General features: G+C 31.6%; 1 protein-coding gene across 1 annotated transcript; it reads right to left on the bottom strand.

The window, feature by feature from the left end:
* Window positions 1–222: 222 nt before the first annotated feature.
* On the bottom strand, window positions 223–5069 carry LOC132728178 (O-methyltransferase MdmC-like). Its single transcript, XM_060713808.1, has 4 exons — window positions 4775–5069; window positions 3797–3897; window positions 770–928; window positions 223–399 (listed from the first exon to the last, which is right to left on the bottom strand). The coding sequence occupies exons 1-4, from the start codon at window positions 5052–5054 to the stop codon at window positions 337–339; spliced, it is 603 nt and encodes a 200-aa protein (XP_060569791.1). The 5' UTR covers window positions 5055–5069; the 3' UTR covers window positions 223–336.
* Between the last annotated feature and the right edge of the window lie 19357 nt (window positions 5070–24426).

Raw genomic sequence — 24426 nt, 5'->3', positions numbered from 1 at the left:
CCTAAAATCTTAGTACTACATTTTTCACAGGTTTGATTTTATCGACATATTTTTGCTCATCTGGAGGCGTGCAACTTTAAAGTATATAACGTTATACATAATAAATCTAATTTAATTTTTATTTTTCATACTTCAATTGCATATTACTACATATTACTTATTCAGAAAAAAAAGAATAGGACAAAATGTCTTAACCAAAATGTAAAAAATAACAAAATCGTCTTTGTAATTATGTAAATATTTATTGGGCAACGTTTTATACAACTAGTTTACTAGTATACGGTTGTCATTTTATGTGACAACGGTATTCTCTTGTTTCTTATAACTGAACGAGCGTTACAAAAACACATCTGTTTTTCGTCTCACGATCATAACACCATCTCTGATTGGCACAAGTACCTGGAAATATATAATACAAGGGATAGTGTATCCTTGAAAGAACAAGTTAAATATATCAAGATACATCATTACTTTAGGAAATTTTAAAATAGAGAAAAATGTCAAGCAAGTTGACACAATAATGTTGTAGGCTCGGTATGACTGGTTTCTTCGATTCCAAAGGCTTTAAACATATCCAAGTCAGTAAAGGTTAACTGGAGAATAAAGGATGCCATCTACTGTCAAATAGCAGCGCAAGAAACTTTACAGTCGTTGCTCAGTACTAGTTGGTTTCACACACGGATTTGATAATGTGCCTATAAGCTACAAGCTTCCTACATAATCAAACTAAAATAAATTTTGTATAAACCAAATTGACTGTTTTACTTACTCGGAATATATCGTCCCTGGATTTCAAATATTCATTGCACTTTCTTATTTCAAGTCCGATTTTATTGGTTGATTCAGGGTTATAAGCATGGCCAGCCATGAGGGAATTGTCAAACACTATCGTTCCCCCTTTAGCAAGAAGATCTTTGCGCATCACAGTCTACTCTCCATGTGGAAGAGGAAAGAAAAATGAAGACGCACAATTCATTTTTTTACAATGTTACAAACAACTAAAACAATATCATAATAAATAAAAGAATAAAAAGACATATGCATGTACAAAAAAGCATTGCATAAATATTATATATTCATTTCTATCTAACTACATAATATCTTTTATACAGAAATCCTGACAAATGTCCCTAGAAGCATTATTCAAACGTATAATTCACAACAAAAATTGAAATAAAATTGCAGACTCGATTTGTTGGAAACAAAACAAAACTAGCTTTGAACATACTCAGTGAAATTTATAACTTGTGATATATCGTTTAAAGAAAACTTTTTAGATGAAACATTGTTTAACTATATTTACAACTATTCAGATAATTTAAAGAATAAGTAATCCAAACGAACAAGTACTGAACTGGCTAGAAATGGACACCATTGAGGAAATGTGTAAACCGGGCGGATCAATTTAGATATAAATCATCACAAATCTTTTATAAATCCCTTGACAAACATAATTATTATCAAACAACAAGATGTAGCGCACAAACAAACTTTGTCAAAATTCAAAAAATAATAGTACAGATATACAAATAGAGAAAACACATTGCTTAGTGTGGATTTTTGAATTGTATAGTTAGATAATCTAACTGCATAGTAAGCTATTCTAAAATAGGCAGTAATAACTAAGTATGCGCCATGGCATTTGGTTACAGTCATTCCCTGAAATTTGAGTAAATATCCCAAAGGAAATGTAGATGTTGCGTACAGAAAAATATTTCTCTCCATATAATATATTCAAAAATATAGACATACATTCTCGAAAACTCTAAATGAATGGCAAAAATAATGACCAATTTTCTTTACAGATAGCCATAAACTAATGAAAACACAAACATGTGAAAAACTTCAGTTTGCGATGCATGTCATGACCCGAAAACAAGTTATGCTAACATGTAAACCGTTCAATTAGATGCAGTGCCATACACTGAAAGACTTTTCTAACGCAACACTTTTTAAATTCGTTATTCACAAAAACAGTTCAATTATACTATTGACTTATTAATTATTGATAATATATTACTTATATTTTACCAGAACCGGTTTTACTACTTTTTGCAAATACTTTCAACGAAATCATTCATCCAGGACGGATAATCGGTTTCGCACGTTCTGTAGGTTTAAAATCAACTTTTTGCACGAGGGAATCGATTTTGGCAAACATTTTCGATTTTATTTCAATATAATTATAGTATTGAGTAGGCATAATTGAAAAAATCATAGACATCCTGTAAAACGTAAAATGATTCGCATTTAATTACAATAGCACACACGCGCAATCGTCATGCTTCAAGCAGATCATTCAGCGAAACAGGTAAGTTTGTCTTATATTAAATTTTTAAATACTAATAGTTCCAAGTTAACAATGTTTTATTTATGATATTTGTGATAAGACAAATAATTTGCTCATAATATGTACTTTCCTATAATTGGATAAAAAAATATCACTCTTGTTTGTATATTTTCATGTGGCGCGAGTTTTTGCCATAAATGTGTCTCTCATAGCCAGATTTCTGTTGAAGTACCAACGCACCGTCCAAGTTGAGGACGATCGGCGGCTAAGCCTCGTGGAAGGGTCACAGCACCTGTACAAGATGCCCAGATTATTGTAACTCATCTTCAAAACCGATTTAAGACCACCGAATCGACTGCATAAACAGAAATTGTTGTTACGCATCGCAGACGCATTAGTAGCAAGACCGTTATCAGGCATATTCGCGACCAGAACATTTGAACGAGACGACCATAAAGTGGCCTTGTCCTTACTGCACTTTATCGTCAACAGAGGGTACAGCGGGCTCGCCGGCATCAGCGTATGACGCATGCAGAGTAGGCAAAAGTCCTCTTAACGGATGAAAGCCGCTTTAATTTGTTCATAGTGACGGTCGGGTTCGAGTTTACCGAAGGCAACGGGAACGGTTGAACGACGCCTGCATCATTCAAAGTGACCGGTATGGCGGTGGTTCCGTAATGGTTTGGGCTGGTGTGTCCCTACATACCAAGACCGACTCGATCATCATTCGAGTAAATCTGACAGCTGTAAATATCAACAGGACGTTCTTATTCATGTCACTATTCCTCATCTTCTAGCTGGTGGACGGGGTATGATAATTATGCACGACAGTGCACCGGCTCACACAGCACATGTCACCCGGGACCTACTACAACAGCAAAACATTCAGCAGCTACCCTGGCCGTCCAAGTCTCCAGATTTGAATGTTATTGAACACCTGTGGGATGAGTTGAAAAGGCGTGTGCGCAGGCGGACGGTACAACCCTGGAACCTACCATAGCTGAACCTGGTGCAGGAATGGAGGAACATTCCACAGAGATTTCTGAGGAATTATGTAATATCCATGAGACAGAGGTGTATTTAGGTTTTATACAAGCTCAGGAGGACATATTCGATATAATTGATTTATATTATGTTTTACTTATCCTGAGATAAGAGCTGTCATAAAACAATCATTTCACATCGTTGTGTGTTGTGAATTTTGCGATTTATTATCTGTTTCTCATGTTTTATTTCTGTTAAATTTTATACCTTTTCATTCATTGACTACCATAATTTATTTACAATACATGTATGAGGTGTTCATATATCTATACTCTTAATTTCACCAATAACCATTCTTTAAAAACCAAAATACACTAAAAAGAACAAGTGTTGCGTCAAAAAAGTCTTTTAGTGTATGTCGGCGTAGTGCAACTCGAATCCAGCACAGAGGAGGGTGTGTTTTTTCTATTACTATCGGTGCATCGTTAATTTGCCAATTAATCAAAATATAGTTCAGATTACCTTGAAATAATCAACGTAGCCGGCTTTATTAGCGTCTATAAAGACAATATCGTATTGAGCCTGTTCTTCAGCAAGCTTTAGCAAAGTGTCCTTGGCATCACCTGAAACGTTTGAGTCAATGTTATATGTAGAAAAATCATCTTGAAAAAGACAGATCTTTTGGAAGCAAACATGTAGAAAAAAACATCTTGAAAATAGAAAATACATGGTTAATGTCGGGATCGAGAAGGTTTTTCTGGTAAGCGAGAAAGCGTGTCTTAATGAGCTTTAACTTTCGGAAGCAAACATAAAGTCTTAGGATTTTATTGCATAAAACATACAATATATGTTTATAGACATGTACAACTTATCTAAATTAAGAAGAAATGGATTTTTCAGGAGGTTATGCAATGAAAACATCAAAACTAAACAAGAAACTGCGCGCTCGAGTTGCTTTAGTCTGTTAATAGTCTGACAAGTGGAACAAGCCAGGTTAAAGAATTTTCAGATTTTTGTGAGATTATGTTATTTTCTGTGCGGGAAGAATGGCTTCGAAACGGTGAGTTTCACCGTATCACTGTCGTGTTCATAATTCGGAAGAAAAAATACGGGATTAGAAATGAGAAAACGTGCTTTCTCGGCAACAAAGTCCCTATAATGAAACATAAAATAAAGGGTAATTCTTTAATGTGATCAAGTAAGATTTATTTTTTTGTCAGCTGTATCTCTCCTAAAAACAAATAAAGTAATAACTGTAATATTCATCATATTTTCTAATATTAAGTTTTGGTAGAGCAACACGGTTGGATCAAATTTGGACGGACAGGGAGATGCCCGAAAACAATATAATCATAGTCAGCTTGGTCAACCAGGTTATCATGATTTCAAAAAAGAAATTAAATAGATTTTATCTTATATGATCTAAACCTTATGTCGAAATAATTACCAATAAATCCGTATTTCACAATTTTTATTTTGGTTTTATTAACTGTAACTTACCAATTCTTATATTGATTTTCTTTACATGTGGGGATTTTGAAAAGAATTCTTTTGCCACATCCTCTAAAAAGGGATCAAATTCTAATGTTGTTACGGTGCCGTCCTCCGGAAGTACTTCTGCGCATGCCAAAGCAGCATATCCGGTAAACATACCAATTTCAAGAACTTTTTTAGCTTTTGACATGCTAACAATACTTTGCAAGAATTTGCCTGAAAAGATATATTTGCATAATATTTTATTTCTTAATAATATCAATATAAAAAGGCAAAAAAGCTGCATCCTTACTAAGCCTGTAACAAAAAACCACGAGTTTCGTTATATTTACATATTCAAAATATGGACTTATGTGTCTTTGCTTCATTCCGAATAATGTTTCCGAACAACAAATTATAGAGAACACCTGCTAGCAATACATGATAAAAATTTATTATAAACCTTTTAAAATATCGGTCTCAAGACAATACCAAATATGTAACAAGTACTTATTAAGATCCTGCAAGGGCAATGGAAACAAGAATGATAAGCAAAATAGTTATTGCAATTTAGCCGTTTAATGAGAAACAATGCGTAAGTAAAATCTCTCAAGGCCTTGATAAATTTGTCCAAAACCTTCGAAAATGCCCTGACATCCATTCTAGGCAGTTGTAACTGCCTTTTGTTTTCCCATTTCCATTAAAAAGCTTTGATCAAAAGGGTAACTCAGATGGTTTTCCCTGTAGGGTAAGCAAGTGTTCATTGGGGTCCAGAACACCCTTTTACAAATGCTCACGTGCTAAAAATTGAAAAATTATTAAAATGTAACAGGACTATTCTTTTATACAACAATACATGTTATGTTAATTACATAATTTTTTCCTTTGACGTCAGGAGGTTAAATTTTTTTTTTGTACACTGCCTTTTCAAAAAATATCAATGTAATGAACCCAAAAATTATTCAAAAAAAATGCAAATGTATAAATTACAAATTGAAAATGTTGCAGGCTCGGTTCATGGACGGTTCTTGAAAGTGCAAGTTACTAGTACACGACACAAATTATGTGTTTGTGGTATATTTTAATTCTTTTTATTTGGCTTTTTCATATTGGGTGGTTCTAACATTTTATATTTTCTAAGTACTGTAAAATCACCTATGAAATATAGCCTGCTTTTTAATTTGTCTTTTGACGTCCTATCTTTGATATGAGGCCTCATACCCTCTGATCCCCTTTCAAATTTCCATTTTATTGAGTTTCGCTAATTGTTTTCTCGTTAAAATTAACATACGCATTCTTTTAATTTGGAGACATACGACGCTCTTCATGAAATGGAACTATGGTGTCACATTGAAGGTTCCATGATAACCGCCGTATTAACACATCTATGGTTGTTTCTAAATTTTTAAATTAAAATCAACATTATCATGTTTAAATTTAAGCCGGTGCTAGGGGGTTGGACAGCACATTCGACTTTTCATGAACAGACTTAATCAATCCGAGCCAGCATCATTTTTAAATTTGCCGCTTTTTACTTACTTCAGGGATTATTTTTCTATCTATTCATTTCTAACATCCCATAGTACCGGCTTTAGCAAAATTTTAAAAAATATACATGTTTATGGTGAAATAAACAACCGCAGATGTGTTGATACAGCGGTCATAAGGAAAACCTTAAACGAACACGTGAAGTGCCTCTGAAACAATTTGTAAATGAAAATCCTGCCTGACATTTCTATGGGGGGAAAAATTTTCGGTCTGGTTTATTAAAATTAAAAACAAAAAATATTTGCCTTTTTCTGAAATATTCCGGAGGACAAAACTCCTTTTTTTTAAAGGGTTTTTTAAAACTTTTTAAAAAATAATTTTTTTATCTTGGGGGGTTTTGATAAATAAAAATTAAAAAAGCATTAGGGCCCAAAATTATGACATTATAAAAAATGGATCTCAAAAGGGAAATTCAAAGTAATTTTTGTACAATTTTTCGTTCATTGTTGAATGAAACATAATAGCGCCCCGTATATTGGGCTTACACAATACAAAAAATTGCCCCCTACTAATTTAACTCCCTTTTAAATACACAAAAATTTTCTTTATCATGAAAAGATCATACAAATTTAAAAATCCAGGGTTTATTAAAAAGGGAGAAAAGGAACCAAAATAAATATTTTTACAATTTTATCAAAATCTTAAAATAAAACAACTTTTACAAAGGACTATAAAAAAGGTTAACTTACCTCTGCAAGAGTTATAGCATCAGCAAGTCGCTTTTGAATTTCCTCGTCAACTCTTTTCTCTAAACATAGTTCTTTAATTTTATACAATTCTGCAATGGCAGGATCACGAATCTCTTTCGCCATGGTTTCTCTTTAAAACATTATGGTATTCAAAGCTTAAACGTTTGTTAATGTTCTCATAATATATAATACTGCATCATTATATTATACCAGGATGTGCGTTTTTAACATTTAATTCATCATATAGTAACATTTTGTTTCAATGGTTTTAATTTGCTAGAAATATTAACGCTTTATCTTAAATAAATGTAAAGTAAGTTAACACATGTCATGTCCATGTGTATACAACACATAAATGATACTATTCTATGTAACGGGTGTATTCATTTTGTATAACTATGTGCTTTCATAACAATTTATAAATTTTAAAAACTGTCAATTTACCGGTCCAATGTTTCAATCCGCTCCCAGTTGAATATAAAAATGAAATGCTATGAACATGTCATGATCAAGTGCACACGTACTTATTGCGAAACACACAGTGTTATCTTCAGCATAGTTAAAACGAACGGATACATACTAATGTAATCCTACTTGTTTTTTACTAGTATGATAAGAAGTTGTGTAACATTGACCTGAGACATTTGAATATTCAATGACCTTTTACTCCGGAGTAAATCTTGCGGAACACGGTATACACGGTTTATGTATACATTATCGAGGTAGTACAACATTTGCCTAGACAGCCTCGGTGACAAGGAGTTTTAAAAAAATGAATTTATTGTAGGTTCGAATCTTAGTGAAACATTATATTGTATGTTTTAATTTTCTGACTTTATTTTGCGAATCCTGTGTACTATGTTTTTGTGCATGCCATTACATTACATATTGAAATTATGAAAAATTACATAGGCTTTATAACAAAGTTTTGTGAATCATAAAAAACGGGAAATGATTCATCCACTTTTGCTGCATATCTAGTCAGAAGCGAGGCTTAGCATAAGCTTTTAGCTTTCTAGATTACATGTTTAGAACACTTATAAATTTTCTGTATACATTGCAGTTTTATTCTAATGTTAAATCTCTCTATAACTATTCACATGTACTTTTTATGAAATATTGTGTAATCAATTTATTGAAAATAAATATTGTTGAAACCAAATGTATGTCAGACTTACTTTATATCGTAAATTTCATGTGCTTTCATACATATACGCGTTTTTTTTCATTATTCACTTCTTATTTTTGAATATGGCTGTCTTTTTAAAGAATTCAAGTAAGTCACATAAATTAACAATTAATTAAAACAGACAAGATCAATGGGTATTATTTAACTTAATTAAAGTATGAACATGACAGATTCAATTTGATCAATCAATCCCGTTCTTCACATAATAAATTCATCTCTCGTGCCCTTCCCTTATAGAACTGTTTGTGCATTCAAGAGATTAAACAAGAAAAGCATTGATGCAAAGCATCAAAGGGCGTCCAAGCAAGAAATGCAGCAAGTGAAGATGAACTAGTAGATATATGATGACAAGATATTCTTATAAACTACCAGTATTGTTCCCTGCGGTCTGGAGACCGCAGGGTATTGGTACGCGTTTCACTTTTGAGGCATGGAGGAGCACGTGACCTGTTTTCGGTACATGGAGAGCATGTGATCTGTAAACCGTATATGATTGGTTAATTGACCTTTTCGAAAACCCAGCTAAATACCGTTTGCCGGTACGTTACGGATCTACCTGTAGGGATAAGTCCGAATTAGGTTTACACCTAACTGAGAACAAAAATCTATTACGTGATATTTCTATAATCATTTTACCGTTTAAGGTGGAAAAACTTGAATGATCTGTTTGAAAATTTTCATATCTATCTCAAATTTTACAAACAATTAATTGTTTATACTGAAAATCTGCAAAATGAAAATATTCGTAGTGGCATCTGCCATAATAAAAAGAGATATTATTTTCTGCGTAAACTTGTGTGTTTACTTTATTAATTTTTTGCTCGGAATTATTCATAAAATGGTAGGCCTATTTAATAATTTTCTTAAAAAGAAATAATTGTTTTATGTTCGACCTTCTCCAGTCTTCAACGGTCACATGCAGTTTCCAAAGACCTTCTTCTATATTGTTCGATTATTGTCAACTATATTCCTGTTACAAACGTTTATTTATCCCACCAACAATGTTGAAAATAGTTAAATGAAATACATGTATCTTTATATCATTAAAAATGTTCACCGCAGGAAACCATTTTACTTGTATATAACTTATGAATGAGCGGACGAAAGACATTGTTCATTATGAACTTTGATTGGCATGCTAGAGATTAGAATATTACTTGTTATTTATTTATGATCGTGGTTATTAATAGCAACGGATATACATGTATACAATTATTTATAATCCATATGATCAACACGTACCGCACTTGTGTAATTGTCCCTTATTATGTTATCGCTATTAGCGAAGACCCAATCATAAGGTTTTTGTTCACACTTAGTAAAAATATGACACTGGTTATATTACCATGTTGATCATAATTGTTTATTATACAATAATTGTAATATGTATTAATTAAAAAAAAAAAAATATGAATATTGTTGTCTTTTCTTTTTTGTGTTTTATGTGCTATTTTAATACTGACATTTTATGTTTACTTCTCTTTTTTTTATTAAAATTGTAAAATAAATTTTAAGAATTGACCGACGATTATAAGTCAAAACTTAACTGGAAAAAGTCAGTAAAGTATGGTTAATCTTTCAATATATAATATTGTTTATTCTTAAACCATGTACATGTACATTTGTATTTTCTTTATCATTTTTTAAATTATCAATCAATAGAATAATTCATAAAATCTAATTTGTAACTTTGAATATTTCATCGGCATCTTTACTAAACACGAATAACAAATTAAATAAAATGTTTCAAAGTTGATAATGTCATATTAACACTTTAAAAATGTACCTTTTTTCTCAATTATTGTACATGCTATTGTTGTTGTTGTTGGTTTTTTTTTTCGAATTGTAACGATATCAAATATCTACTCCAAAACCGGGAGAGACCGGACAATACACGTGTGGTACTATTCGCTGGTCACTAGTAAATCCCGGTCAAAATAGACCGGGAGAGATCGGGAATTACCGATAGGAGTGATAAATAGATATATCTATAATTAGATTTTCGGAATATTTAGGTCATAACTGATCATTCTAGGATACATGTACAACAATAACATACCATGATAACCCACTGTGGGGGGGTACTCCAAAATGATAAAAAAAAAAACCCCACAAGAGCGCGATTTATTGACGGAAAAGGTTATTTCATTTGAAAATGTTTGCATTGCGAAATTCTCCAGTTCGCTATTTATTGTAACATATCGCGACATTTCATTCTTAATTAATAATAATCAAGCACTCTCATACCAATCGGAATTATCGGCTTTTATTATGACCGACCTAAAAGGCTCGAGAAGTTGCTGTCGCCTTTTCACAAAATCTGATTTCATTCCATAAAAGGCGCCGCGCTTCGGCGCGGACGCCAATAAGGGATTTTCCACTAAATTGTGAAGGGACCAAATACTTCTTTTTTGATTGTCCTCGTCATATGATGCTTAATGGGCATGGGCATCCAAACAGCATCTTAAAATGTCATTTCATGTGTATTCAATGATACAATGCGAGAAACAATAATATAAAATACATGTACTAGTATATTGGAAAGTTAATCAATACTAAACAAACAAAAACTTGCCCACTATGTTACAATAACCATAGATATATTTTCCATCGCTAAAAGGAAAATATTAACATATAAACATAATATGATTCGTCCTGAAAAATAATTTTGACCAGTTTCCATTCTTTTTCGTAATCTAAACCTATATTTCTGTTCAAATTGTATTGAAAATGAAGAAAGCATTAAGTCTATGGAATATCAAAGTTCCATTTAAAAATCTACTTTGAAAAATGAACTGTTTTATTAATGGTCATGTATTATATAGTGGTATATTTTTGTACCGAGGATAGTTTTTTTTTATTCACTTGGAATTGTACATTTTTTTCTTCCACATACTATTTTTACTTCATTGAGAAGCCTAGTTGTATGAACACATGACCAAAAGAGATGCTCAATGCTTTCATTTTCTACATTTAAACATGAAAAAAGTGGGGAGTCTTTCAATTTTAGTTTGTAAAGGTACTCATTTAGTGGTAATATTCTATGTAATATTCTAAAATGTAGCCATTATGTACTATTATTTTTAATTGTTATTGTTGTTGAAGGGCAAACTATATGGTTTGTTTAACTGAAAATTTATGATGCCATTTAATCTGACTTGTTGGTTTTTCAGTGTTATCGTTAAATATTTTGTACATGGCATTGGTACCTTGTTTATTCTTTATTATGACTGATATGTAAGTAGTTTAGTGGGGTTGCTGATGCTTATCTATAATACTTAAATTGATTTTCATTTCTTTAAAGAAATTTCTAAATACTATTTTTGATTTACATATAATGCAGTATAATTCATACTCAAACCAAACAGATTTTGTAATTTATCTTCAGTGAAGATTATATTGTCTTTATCAAAATTGTTCTTTATACATGTAACACCTTTTTGGTACCAAATTTGAAAAAGAAAACAACACTTTTTATCACCAATTGCAATATTGTGATTATAAAATAACAGTTAATTAAGACAATTTTCTGTGTTCACCAACGATATCAAATGTAAAAGATCTAGAACATTTTTCCAGAATTGGTTGTTACATGCTTTTGTCATGTTTTCAGCAGTGTTTTCCACTATTGAACAATTTAGTTTCATCAAAATAAAGATAAGTCAGTGTCTGCCATTGGCTGTTAAAAAATTATACTTCTAATCCGTATTAGTTTCATTCTTCTGATAAATTTTGATTCTAAATAAATCATTTTAGACCACCTTCACAATATTCCTTTACTATAACTGCCTTTTTTACTTTGGCCGGACCTAGCCATAATAAATCAAATAAGATTTTTTTTCAACATTGAAGGTAGTGTAAAGAACAGCTGATTCATAACTGGTATTAACAGTCTTTTAATGGCAGTTTTTTTCCTATTGTGGTCGAATATTTGCGATTTCAAAATTTTATTGAATCTTCTAATTTTCTATTCTTTTCTTTGTAATTTAGTTCAACCATTTTTTGTAGATCTACATGAAAGTCAATGTTAGGAAGTTTGATTTGTGATTGTCAAGACGTTTGAAATGTGATTGAGGGACCGAAGACTTTCTGAATGATTTTTTTTTCTTGAAATTTTTAAGAGTTAGTATTATTTTCCTTAGTTGTGTGGAAGAAAATACGCGGTAGTAACATAATGTGTTTATAAAAATACATCCCAGATTATTCTATATTTGATTAAAACCAAATATTCCCTTAGAAACTTTAAAATCTTGAAATCGCGTTGGTGTCACCAATTTGTAAATATTTTAGTATAAGAGGTATCGCTGCTAAATATACCTTGAAATTTTGTTGTTATACTGTTTTGTGACATATTAACTGTGAGACTTTTTTTATTGTGAAAGTGCAATTTTTTCAGTTGTGAATTTGGTATGTTGAAGTTGGGAAGAGGAATTCTTCAAATTGTTGAGGGAGAAATTTATATTACCCCATGTGATATTAGAAAACAAAAAAAACCATATAACTAAGGATACCAAAAACACTTGGCAACAAATTACATAAAGGTTTTTGCTCGCCCAATATAGAAAATTCTGAATAAAACGGGGGTGATTCGCCAACTGAAGAGTGTTAATAGGAAAAAACCATGACGGCGAAAATAATATCCGAAAATTAATGTTTAACCTCCCAAAAATTAAAAACAACTTCGATACCTGTGTGGCTAACGACACAATTTCAAAAGTAAATTGATTTTTTTCAAAAAGGGAAGGGGTTTGGAAACAAAACCCAACGGTCATTCCCCAAAAGGGTAACAAATATTTTACTTTTTTTTTTGTCCAGGGGTGAATTGTAAAAGGGACAATAAATTTAATAAAACCCCTTTTGATGTATAAACATTTTGCTTACATCTTAAAACTTTCTTCAAAATAATATAGAATATAGAAATGGTAAGAAACTATATCTCGATTATAGTAAACTATATTTATAAATTAAAAGGCAAAACATTTGCCATTATCTTTTATACAAAATTATAAAGATATGCTATGCGCAAATTTGATATTTGAAAATATTGATAATTGCTACACAGTCTCTTTGGATAAACATAAAATCAACATGTTTTGACGTCATACAAAGAAGATATATTATGTTTAAAACTTTATTCACTCTGGGTGGAAACAATATGAACACTTTATAGTGTCATTTAAAAACTCGGCATTCTTATAAAGAAATAAGCAATTTTTAAAGAAAAGGACCCCAAGCTTTAAACTAGACTCCGAAATAGGGGAATGCAGGCTTTCCATACGTAGTTTTTTAGACAAAAGTTTTTCCACTAAAAGAAGAGCATGTGTTTGTGTAATTAAATTCATTTTCAAATATTTCAAGAGAAACCCCAAAGCTATATCACGAACTAAATGTACAATTTTTTACTTCAAGAAACAACACAATTTCCGTTCTTGGTCCTTTCTCTAACGACATCTAACTAATTGCCCTATACAAATTTCTAAATTTTTTAGCCTTTTATTTATAATTTCAATAATCTGTAAAGCCGATAGGAGAAAACAATTATTTCTATTATGTAAACTAAATACATACATTTAAAAAAGGGCAAAAACATTTGAAATTTATCCTTAAAATATAACTATATAGATATACTTTGCACAAATTTGATATTTGAAAATATTGATAATTGCTACGCAGTCTCTTTGAAAATATAAAATCAACATGTTTTGGATTCACATAAAGTAGATATGTGATGTTTATACTCTATTCACGCTGATGGACACAACATAAGTATGCATTAAAATACTGACAGTTTTTTTTATAAGAAAGACCCGGACGCGTAATAGGAAATGCAGCTTCACATATATAGTTTGTCCATATTTTCTTTCAAATAAGACATATTCAGTAATAAGTTTAAGATTTTCTTAGAAGATCTGCGATAAAAATATTTCGATCAAAGATGAGCATGGTATCTGTGAAATAAAATACAGTATTTAACACCAGTGAGCAAAAAAACCTGGAAAGGGAAGACCTGTTAGAAGCAATAAAATTCAATGACAAATAGTTGAAAGTATTGCTCTGAGTTTTAATGAGAGATAGTGAAAATTTCAAATCTCTCATGTCCCCTGAGCAATGACTTATTTATATGGTATTCAATCCTATTCACCTCGGTGGTCTTGAAATAATATAGAAACGCATACAATGAATTGTTCCCTTAAAAATATACTATGCTTACCTAAGAGTAAAATATTTATGTCCCAGAAATTAATTGAAATCTATGTAATTCTTTCTGAATGTGTCTAACTTTAATAAAAAGAATGTACAAAATATGATAAACAAGATCAACAAGGAAAGGCGGCGTCCAATGAACTGTGTTAAGAAAGCTGCAAATCCTATTACAGGTCAAATAAAGTTGGTCTATTCTTATAAAACCTGCCAGGTTTTTATATGACGCTATGTTTCTTATTGTGTCCACCTTTATAGTGCGTTGAGTTTTAAAAACATGAAATATCTACTGTGTGTGGAGCCCCCAAAACATGTTTATTCTTTATTTACCAAAGAGACTGTTGTAGCAATCAATATTTTTGGAAAAATATAAAAGTTGAGCATGGTATATTTCTTTAAAAAAACATTTTGGTCCCTATTTTCATTTTTGTTTATTGACAGACGTTAATTCAGATAAATTTTAGCAGTAATCAAGTGTAATTTTACTTTCGATGTGTGTATTTTTATGCCAATTTATAAATTGCGTTGAAAACACTACAATACCGAATATCAACATTTTGATAAAAAATATATTAGAAACGATGACATAAATAACAAATTACGAAACGATGGCATAAATAACAAATTGAGAAACGAAGACATAAATAACAAATCAAGAAACGATGACATACATAACAAATTAAGAAACGATGACATAAATAACAAATTAAGAAACGAGGGGGGTAAAAAAATTGAGAAAAAATGACAAAAAAAATAAAAAAATAAACAATTAAAAAACCAAAATTTTAAAAAAAAAATGAAAACATACAAATTTTGGGAAAAAGTGAAAAAATTTTAAAAAATTAAAAAAAAAAAAGATTATAATTAAAAATTAAAAAAGATAATAAAAATTAAAAAAAAGAAAAGAAAAAAAATAAAAAAAAAAAAAAAAGATAAAATTTTATACAAAAAAATAAATTTTATAAAAAGTAACAGATCACAAATGACAGATCCAAAAATTAACCCAAAAAAAAATATTTCGGGGAAAAATTATTTTTTGTAAATTGTAAAAACCCCTTTGCACTTTAGTTTTTTTAAGTTTCAAAAATTTACAAAAATGGCGATTTAAAAAAAATATTATGCTATATTTAAAAACCACGATTTTACTCCACCCCCTTTAATTCAATTGAAAAAGCATGTATTTGTCCAAAATTTTTAACATTTTTTAAACATAGTTTTATTTTTGCGATTTAAATAAATGTTATTAAAAAATGTCCAAATTTTTTTTAATCCTGCCCCCGAGTTTCAGTTTTTTTGGCCCGCAAATGTCAATTTAATATTTTTGTTTTTTAAAAATTCGAAAATGGTATCACAAAAGACTTAAATTTTTTTTCGACACACAGGGCAAAAAATGTAAACAAATGCTGGCCCAAACCCGGCATACAAGTAAATGCCCCCATTTCCCCGGGAAAGTACATGCGCGTAGTTTTTTTAAGGCATTTCAACATTTGCATCATGGAATTGTTCCCAAACACTCTTTTTAACAACACCTCCCGCTGTGTTATCTTTCAAAAGGTCCAAAACCCCAAAAAAAAATAAACAAAAATCATGGTTTTTAAACCCTTTGGGGAAAAAAAACTTTTTTACTAAAAAAAGGGTTTTAAAAGTTAAAAGTTATAAAAAATTTTGGGGAAAATTATTTTTAAAACAGGGTGACTAAGTTTGTTTTTAATATTAAAAAAGGGTTTTTTAATTTTCTGTATAGTGTTTATGGAGTGTATACAGTAGCTTGTTTCCCTAACGCCCGCCATTTAAAAAATTTTTTTGAATATTTTTCCGTCCCGGGGCTCAAAATCCAAGCCATTTTCTTTTCTTAAATTGTAAAGTTTTTTAAAAGTATTATTTTAATCTAATTTAAATAAATGTTTTTAAAAAATTGTTTTTTTAAAAAAGGGAAAACCCTTCGGGGAAAAACTTAAAATTTGTATACGAATTTTAAAATGCAAATGAAAAAATGTAAATAAGCTCGTGTATGCGCTACGTCACAAGGGGTAATGTAAAGGGCTTTTTAAAAAACAGAAAGGGTTTTAAAAAAAGCAAATGTAGGGGTTTTCCTATTTTTCCTTTTTCCCAAAAAGTAGGACAAAAAAATTTTTCAAAATAAAAATTATGAAAAAAACCCGTTATATTATGTTTAAAATATCCCGCTACAAAAACCCCTTTTGGGTTTATAAAAGGGGGATTTAAAATGTTGAAAGGAAAAAGCACTCTTTGATTTTGACAAGAGATTGCTTTTAAAATTTAAAAAGGAACCATTTTTGTTGAGTGGACACCAAAAAGAAATAGAAAATTTGATATGAAATCCATTTTATTTTACAAATTTAGCCCCTTTTTCCTTGTTTTTTGAAAAGAAATTTTTATCTAAGAAAAAAAGCAATTTTTACTCTTTTTGCGTTTTGGAAAATATTGGAAATTTGGGGTCCCTTTTCATTTTTTGACAATTCCCCGGAAAGAAATCTTTAAAATGCAAAAAACCCCGAAGTTTTTGTTAAAACATTCCCCTCTTTTTTTCTGGTGCTAAAAGGGTTTTTATGAAAAAAAGACCCCCTTTTATCATAAAATTAATTTAATTTTTAAAATGTTCGAAAAGTGTTTTTAAAAACAAAAATTGCCAAACCAAAAAGATAATTTTTAAAATTACTTTTTGAATTTTTTGGGAAAACCTTCCCAAAATTTTGAATGAGATATTTCCCCTTTTTCCCCTTTCCCCGTTTCACACAAATTTTTTAAAAATTTTTCATTTCGATTTTAAGGGGGTGAGATTTTCACCCCAAAAAAATTCCCCCGTAAAATTTAAAAACAAAAAATTTTTGAAAAAGTTTAAAAGGAAACAAAAAAACATTGGGTCAGTAAATTTTGTCTAAAAATTAATATTGGGACATTTTAATACGCAGGACACTTTATAAAACGCCATATTTCGAAAGGGATTGCAGACATGTATTCATGAATGTAAAAATCATTTTCTAATTTATCGTTAGTCTCTTTATTTTGCAATTAACGTTTCAGTAGAGTTATCAGTGCTTCAAACACAATAATCCAAATCAAAAGATGCAAGCTAAGGAATTAATAAAATGTCTTAATATGAAACGAAGGCAGGTTGATACTATTTTGCAAGTGCTCTTATTAAAACATATCGTATAAAAATGTGATCGTCGTATAGAAATTTAAACATAAATATTATAGTTTGTTTTCTTCGTTTGTCTTAGACGAATAATCAAATGCAAGCAACTGAAGCCAAACAAAAACTTAGTTTAACACATCTTCGATCAACTTTGGGTACGCGCGTTTAACTTTGTATTTAAGTCATGAATGAAATGATTTATCGCACACGGGTTAGTTTGTAATTTACTTCCGTTTATATAACAATGTACTCGGTCATTCGGTACAATATAGTAAAATAGTAAACACGAGACGGTTGTTATCATTGTTTTATACATCGACTATAGCGACATTCTATCTTTCATTGTAAAGAAGCAGGCACATGTCAGCGGGTACGATTGTTGGCCCAAAAGCCGTCATAAATCTTATAGACATTTCATAACGCTAGTACATAGCAATTGATATATAGAACCAATTAATTTATGATTTTACATTTCCTCAAATTATTTACAAAATAAATACTCTATTCACTTGAAAATTATCAATATTAACGACGAAGGTATGAGACCCGGCGTACGTTCAAGAATCTGCGTTATGTAATGAATAGGCTTGAATACATGACGTAGATTTAAAATATCTGATAATGTAATTAACAGCAAATTTAAAATGGCGTTTTTCCACAGTCTAGGTATGATTTTGCAAGACATTTGATTACTTGGTATTTTTATATGGAAGAGAACAGGAAAACTTTGATAAATATAATAATATGTTAAAACTGATGCTAGTAGATTGTTTAATGATTTGCTTTAAAGATTGATCTTAGAGTTAAATTTAATGTTATGTAAAAATAATATGAATAAAATCCAAATATATATTTTAGAATATCACAAGCAAGATCAACAAGGAAAGGCGGCGTTCAATTGGCGCAACCCCTAAATGACCAAGCAAGAGGGACCAGTGGCAAGGAGGCCAGGAAGACCCCAAACAAAAACAGAACAGGATACAACGCAGATCACGGACAGGACAATCACGCTCAACAACACAAAAAGGAAACAACAGCAGCCGACAAGCAAATCAACTACTGATCGATCAACAGGCCCACAAAGCAAAAGGGCGTTACTATTGCACACTTCACCTTCCTATATTACTAGTAGTTGAAACATCGTTTTTTTTTTCGGTACGCTAACTGGAGAGCCAACCCTTTGGTTGGATTTGAGCCATCACTTGGAAATCAATCAAAACAGATAAGCTAGTCATGAATACATAACACATGTCCAAAAGCTCAGAGGTATTCATTTTTTTTTACTTTATTTGAGTCTGTATCAAGTATAATTTTGCTACACACGCCGACACCTTGCAAAGCATGCTCAAAGACACCGACTCAAAGTTATGATTTTCTATGGGGCAAACTAACTTATTTATTTTTATGGCTACTTATCTTTATAGCGAAAAACTTGAAGTGGTTACATCCTTTAAAATCTTTAAGTTAGGGTTGCCAAAAGCCTGTAACATTGAAGGTTCTATGATAACCACCATATGAACATATCTGCTGATGTTTCAAAATTCAAAATTCTACCAGTTCATTTTAAATGTTAAATTCTGCTGGACAAATAAACATGATAAGGACTAAGGTAATGCTTTAAAAATAAAATAGAAGACAACAAATTGATAAGAACAAATGTAAAATATGCTTAAACTAGTTGCAGATAACAATATAACATATAAAGGTATTAACTGGGTATATCAAAACCAAAACAATATAAGACACATTCTGTCAGATATCTAGAATAATTTACAGTAATATCAATATATTTCTGTTTTTGAATTCATAAAACAAAGAATATTAGAATAATGTATCTAACAGATATTGTAGAAAAAATACATGTTTTCTGTAATTATTACTGTTTAGAAAGACGTTTCAGAATGAATTGCTCATCATAGATTTTGTCTTCTATCACACAGGCTGGAAATTGAGAGGGGCAAATACTATAATATCCGAAGGTAGGAAAATAATTTGAATTTTGTCATTCTGTAATCATTTCTTCTTACTTGCCCGATACATAAAACTTTAAAACAAAGGCTTTTAAGCCATATTACCATACAAAACTTGCAATAAGTCTCAAAACATAAAAGAAATTAACAATTTATCAAAATATATATAATTTGCTCAGAAAAGGAGAACAGAATTAGAACAGTAGTAATTATTAATCTAAATGTTAAAAGAAATCGACATACACTTGTTTTATTAAACAAAGGTTCTTTGTCTTAAATATTATCACTAACTTAACCTATCCCTACATAATGATTATGTTATTGTAGGCAAGAAGTTATGTATATTACTTTGTTCTGAAATAATTTCTTGTTGATGCTGTTGTTGTCAATCGAGTCATTATTAACTGGTCAACAAATTGGTCATACACAAAAGGAATCGAATTTTAAAGCGAAGAAGAATCATGTGATCTATTTCTGCGACAAGAGATTGATCTTGCTATAAATTTTCATGTCCACTAAATTCATCTTTCACAAAGTTAATAATATTTTCATTTTTTCTGGTAGAGCTTTTAGGTTAGCTCAAAGTATACTATGTCATTATTGTCCCCGCTCAGCAACTGAATCGAGCACACGGTTAACATTATCATTATTATTCTCAACAGCAAATGTTTCTTTAAAAAGAAATAATCTATTTCATTGTCAATTGTCTAAAACATACAAAATTAACTTGCTTATCTACTTTCATGTCATCATTTTCCATATCAGAAGATTTAGCTAGAAAAAAAAGTTTAATCATTTGATATTGTTGTCAATGACAAGTTTGATCTATCACAAGGAGATTCAGATCTTTTAACTGGTTTGCAGATACAAATTAGTCAGACACCAAATTATAGTCAACAAGGTCAATGTATAAGTTTAGCACAATTTTAAACATGCCATCATCTTGGTTACCAGACTGACAAAAATAAATCATGTGTTGAATTTTCTGGTTCAGAACTTTGGACTAGCATAATATAAATCAAATCTGTTACTCTGGTTAGTAGATTGGTCTAGATTAGATAAAAAATAATGAAACTATTCCCCCCTAATCACTAGTTAGCTGTTGAAAATGCTTTCAGGGTATTACACTTGAAATCTTACAACCTGGTTGTCAAATTTCAAGTTTAATCATGTGAATAATACCTTTTGTCTACAGTAAGTGTACAACAAAAGATATCATTGTTCCATTGTTCTGCAGATGAGTCCGACTCAAGTGTCAACATATTTTCTATCTCACTGGTCATTAGATTGCACAGATTCATCTTTTTATTCTTTTCCTCATAATTAACTTGAAATAGCATAAACATTTCATAACATTGTATCCAGATTCATTTCGTTAATACAAATTGTAACAGATAAGATGGTCAGACTACTGTTTATATTTACCCACAGACTTACATTATAAGAAATGGCGCAAAAGAGAATTTGAGTATCCATGCTCAAAATGTGATGAGAATTTAAAATGTCAAAAAGAATAGACTTAAGAACAGTTCATTTTCTCAAGAAAAAAAAAACGTAGTGTAAGTGTCTTAAATACTTGTAAACATCCCATCTCCCCTCTAATCAATTGACGTCACATTGAATCTTTGAGTATTTTCTGCCGACTGCTGGCACTGTTAAAATACAGTAATCTGACTCAACTTCTTTTTAACTATATATTCGCGAAAACTAGTTGCTTTCTGTATAGGGCAGGTAGTCAGCTGTTGAAAATGACTAATATTTGAAGAACATCAAACTTCACAAATAAAAACACTTACCATTTTCTGGTTACACGCGTGACCAGCGATTTAACCTAACACTTAAAGACGTAGAAGTATATAGCTCACGCTCCTTTCCCGCAACACATGCACAAATTTGGTTCAGATAACTGTTTTGTAACATGGCCAGCGATTGGCTGCAAAAAGTGCAGGGACATCAGGTGATTGGCTGAAAATGTAATGTTTACAAGTGGAAAAATTATTTAAAAAACAAAAATTGCATTGTTGTCTTAAAAAAATGAATGTTTCATAAGGGTCTTGGATTATTTCTCCTTTTGATATTTTCATTTAAACAAGAGCCCGGTTTGAGCCGGGTGATGCTCCCCGAATAGGTTTTGGACACAGAAAATTACACCTCTTGTAGTTTCAGAGTTATGTCAGTGGAAAAAGTTCAAAGTGCAATAATTCCAAAATTAGGCAAGGCAGAGTTACAGATCTTTGCACTGCACTTCTAATCAATGTGATCAATCAACCTACAAAGTTTCTTGATGATATCTCTTATGATTTCCGAGTTATGTCCTGGACAATTAAAAAAGTAAAAATAAACAAAGGGCAATAACTCCAGAATTAGGCAAGGTAGAGTTATGATTCTTGTGCACTGCACATCTACCCATTGAGATTTATCTACTACAAAGTTTCATGTTGATATCTCTTATAGTTTTAAACAGCTATGTCCTGGACAAGATTTTTTCTAAAAGGGGTGATTATTTTCAAAAATAAGGCTTAACACAGTTATGGTTTTTTTTGCACTGCACCTCTACTCAATGAGATCTATCTACCTACAATGTTTCATGTTGATATATCTTTATAGTTTTAGAGTTATGCCCCGGACAAGATTTTTCTATAAGGGGAGATAATTCAAAAACCAGGCAAAATAGAGTTATGGTTCTTTGACACTGCACTCCCCCTTGATTGCCCTCTAGACGACTGTATGAAGTTTCAAACAAATTATCTCAAGGGTTTCAAGATATGTTTCCGGCCAAAGTTCAAGTTTCAAAGTATTAAAATAATCAAAGGGCAATAACTCCAAAATTTGGACAAAAAGAGTTATTGTTCTTATGCACTGCACATCTACACATTAAGATCTATTCACCTACAAAGTTTCATGTTGATATCTCTTATAGTTTTTAGAGTTATGCCCCGGGCACAAGATTTTTCTATAAGGGGAGATAATTCAAAAACCGGCAAAATAGAGTTATGGTTCTTTGACACTGCACTCCCCCTTGATGCCCTCTACCACTGTATGAAGTTTCAACAAATTATCTCCAAGGGTTTTTTCAAGTTATGTTCCGGACAAAGTTCAAAGTATTAAAATTAACAAAGGGCAATAACTCCCAAAATTAGGATGAAAAGAGTTATCTGTTCTTATCACTGCACACCTACCCATTGAGATCTATTCACCTACAAAGTTTCATGTTTGATATCTCTTATAGTTTTAGAGTTATGTCCCGGATAAGATTTTTCTATAAGGGGAGATAATTCAAAAACCAGGCAAAATAGAGTTATGGTTCTTTGACACTGCACTCCCCCTCGATGCCCTCTACCACTGTATGAAGTTTCAACAAATTATCTCCAAGGGTTTTCAAGTTATGCTCCGGACAAGACAACGGACGGACAGACGGACAGACGGACGGACGGACAGACGGACAAGGCGCCGACTATATGCTCCCCCGAAATTTTTCGGGGAGCATAAAAAGTATCTATCTGTCCTATGATCAGTAGAAAATTAATACAATAGTCTGACCTGTATTCTGTTGACCGAGATTTCCGAATGAACAAAATTTTAATATAGGTCTCGGCCACCTAAAAGTTTGTACCCTATGTTCTATAGTAAATCAGTCACATTTGAGGAATAATTATGGATTCCAATATCCTTGATGAATTATATATTTCAAATTTAAACATCTACAGTACCTTAGTCAAATGCGGCCTGAAATATGATATGTTAGCTAATAATTCCGTTGTGACACTTTAAATTAACTACTGCCGGGTAATACATTTTTAATCCTTCCGTCAAGAAATGAGGTCCTTGAGAATACACAAAAACAAGTTTTAAAGTCATCATATAACACACTTTACATATGCAATTTAAAATATGACCAATAAATCTGGAAATGACTCAAATTTGGACATTTCAAAATATTAAAGATTTTAATGGGGTTGGGTCTAATTCCGTACCTGGGTGGCAAATTCATATTGGCAATTTGTAACTTTGGTGTTTTGGGTTTACTTCGATTTTCGGCAAATGTGCAGAAGACTGTTTGGCAAAATGTCAAATAACGCTTTGGAAAGGCATATAAAAATTAAAGATTTAGTGTGACTGACAGACTGCTTGATGAGGGTACATTCGGCCGCAAGGGCACAAAAGCTGCTTTCGCTGTCGAGTACGGACGCCGCAAATGACACCAGTCATGCCTTTAAAGGGCTAATGATGATGCCAAAATTGGTGATAATTTACCTCCATGCAATTTCAACGGAGTATTGGACAAAGCTATGAATTTTGAGCCAAAAAAAGGTCGGAGGGCAATAAGTACTTAAATGAACAGTAACCTGAGACAAAAGGAAACGGGGGTAGCCCTGAAAAGCGCTCTTACGCCTGCAATGGGCCTACCTTTAAAGTCGTCACTCTCTATGCTAGGGACTTACACATTCTAGCACACTTCACTTTCTTCAGTCGTCTCTGCCCTTTTTTAGGGCCACTTCCCTTGGTTTATGTCAGAACATCGGCAGCCTTGTTGTAGGTTGCAATAGAAGCTTAACACCTAATCGACGATGTAATAAGTTTTGGTTGTAGAACAACAGCGCTCAGATTTTAACCAGTTCAAACGTGTCCGTAGTGTTAAGTCAGGAAGCTCCCCAATCTTCCCGCCGAAAACATGTGCTTTCTCTAGCAACGTGTACGCTCCGAGAGGGAAGATAGTCTGAAAAGTCTCCAGGTCCATGTAGCGTACCTACCAGAAGCAGGGATGGTGCGATGGTCGAGTTCTTTAATCCAGATATTCATTACTTCTTACAACTTCCCAGGATTTAAAGATATACTATGGCTCAAATATGATATCAGGAACATAATTAATAAGTGCTACCACAGTCTCTTTTGCAAATATAAAAGTAAACAGTTTTGACTTC

Source organism: Ruditapes philippinarum, unplaced genomic scaffold, assembly GCF_026571515.1.
Source record: "Ruditapes philippinarum isolate M1 unplaced genomic scaffold, ASM2657151v2 ctg4786_1_1_1_1, whole genome shotgun sequence".
NCBI classification, from domain to species: domain Eukaryota; kingdom Metazoa; phylum Mollusca; class Bivalvia; order Venerida; family Veneridae; genus Ruditapes; species Ruditapes philippinarum.
This window is presented reverse-complemented; position numbering and strand designations above follow the sequence as displayed.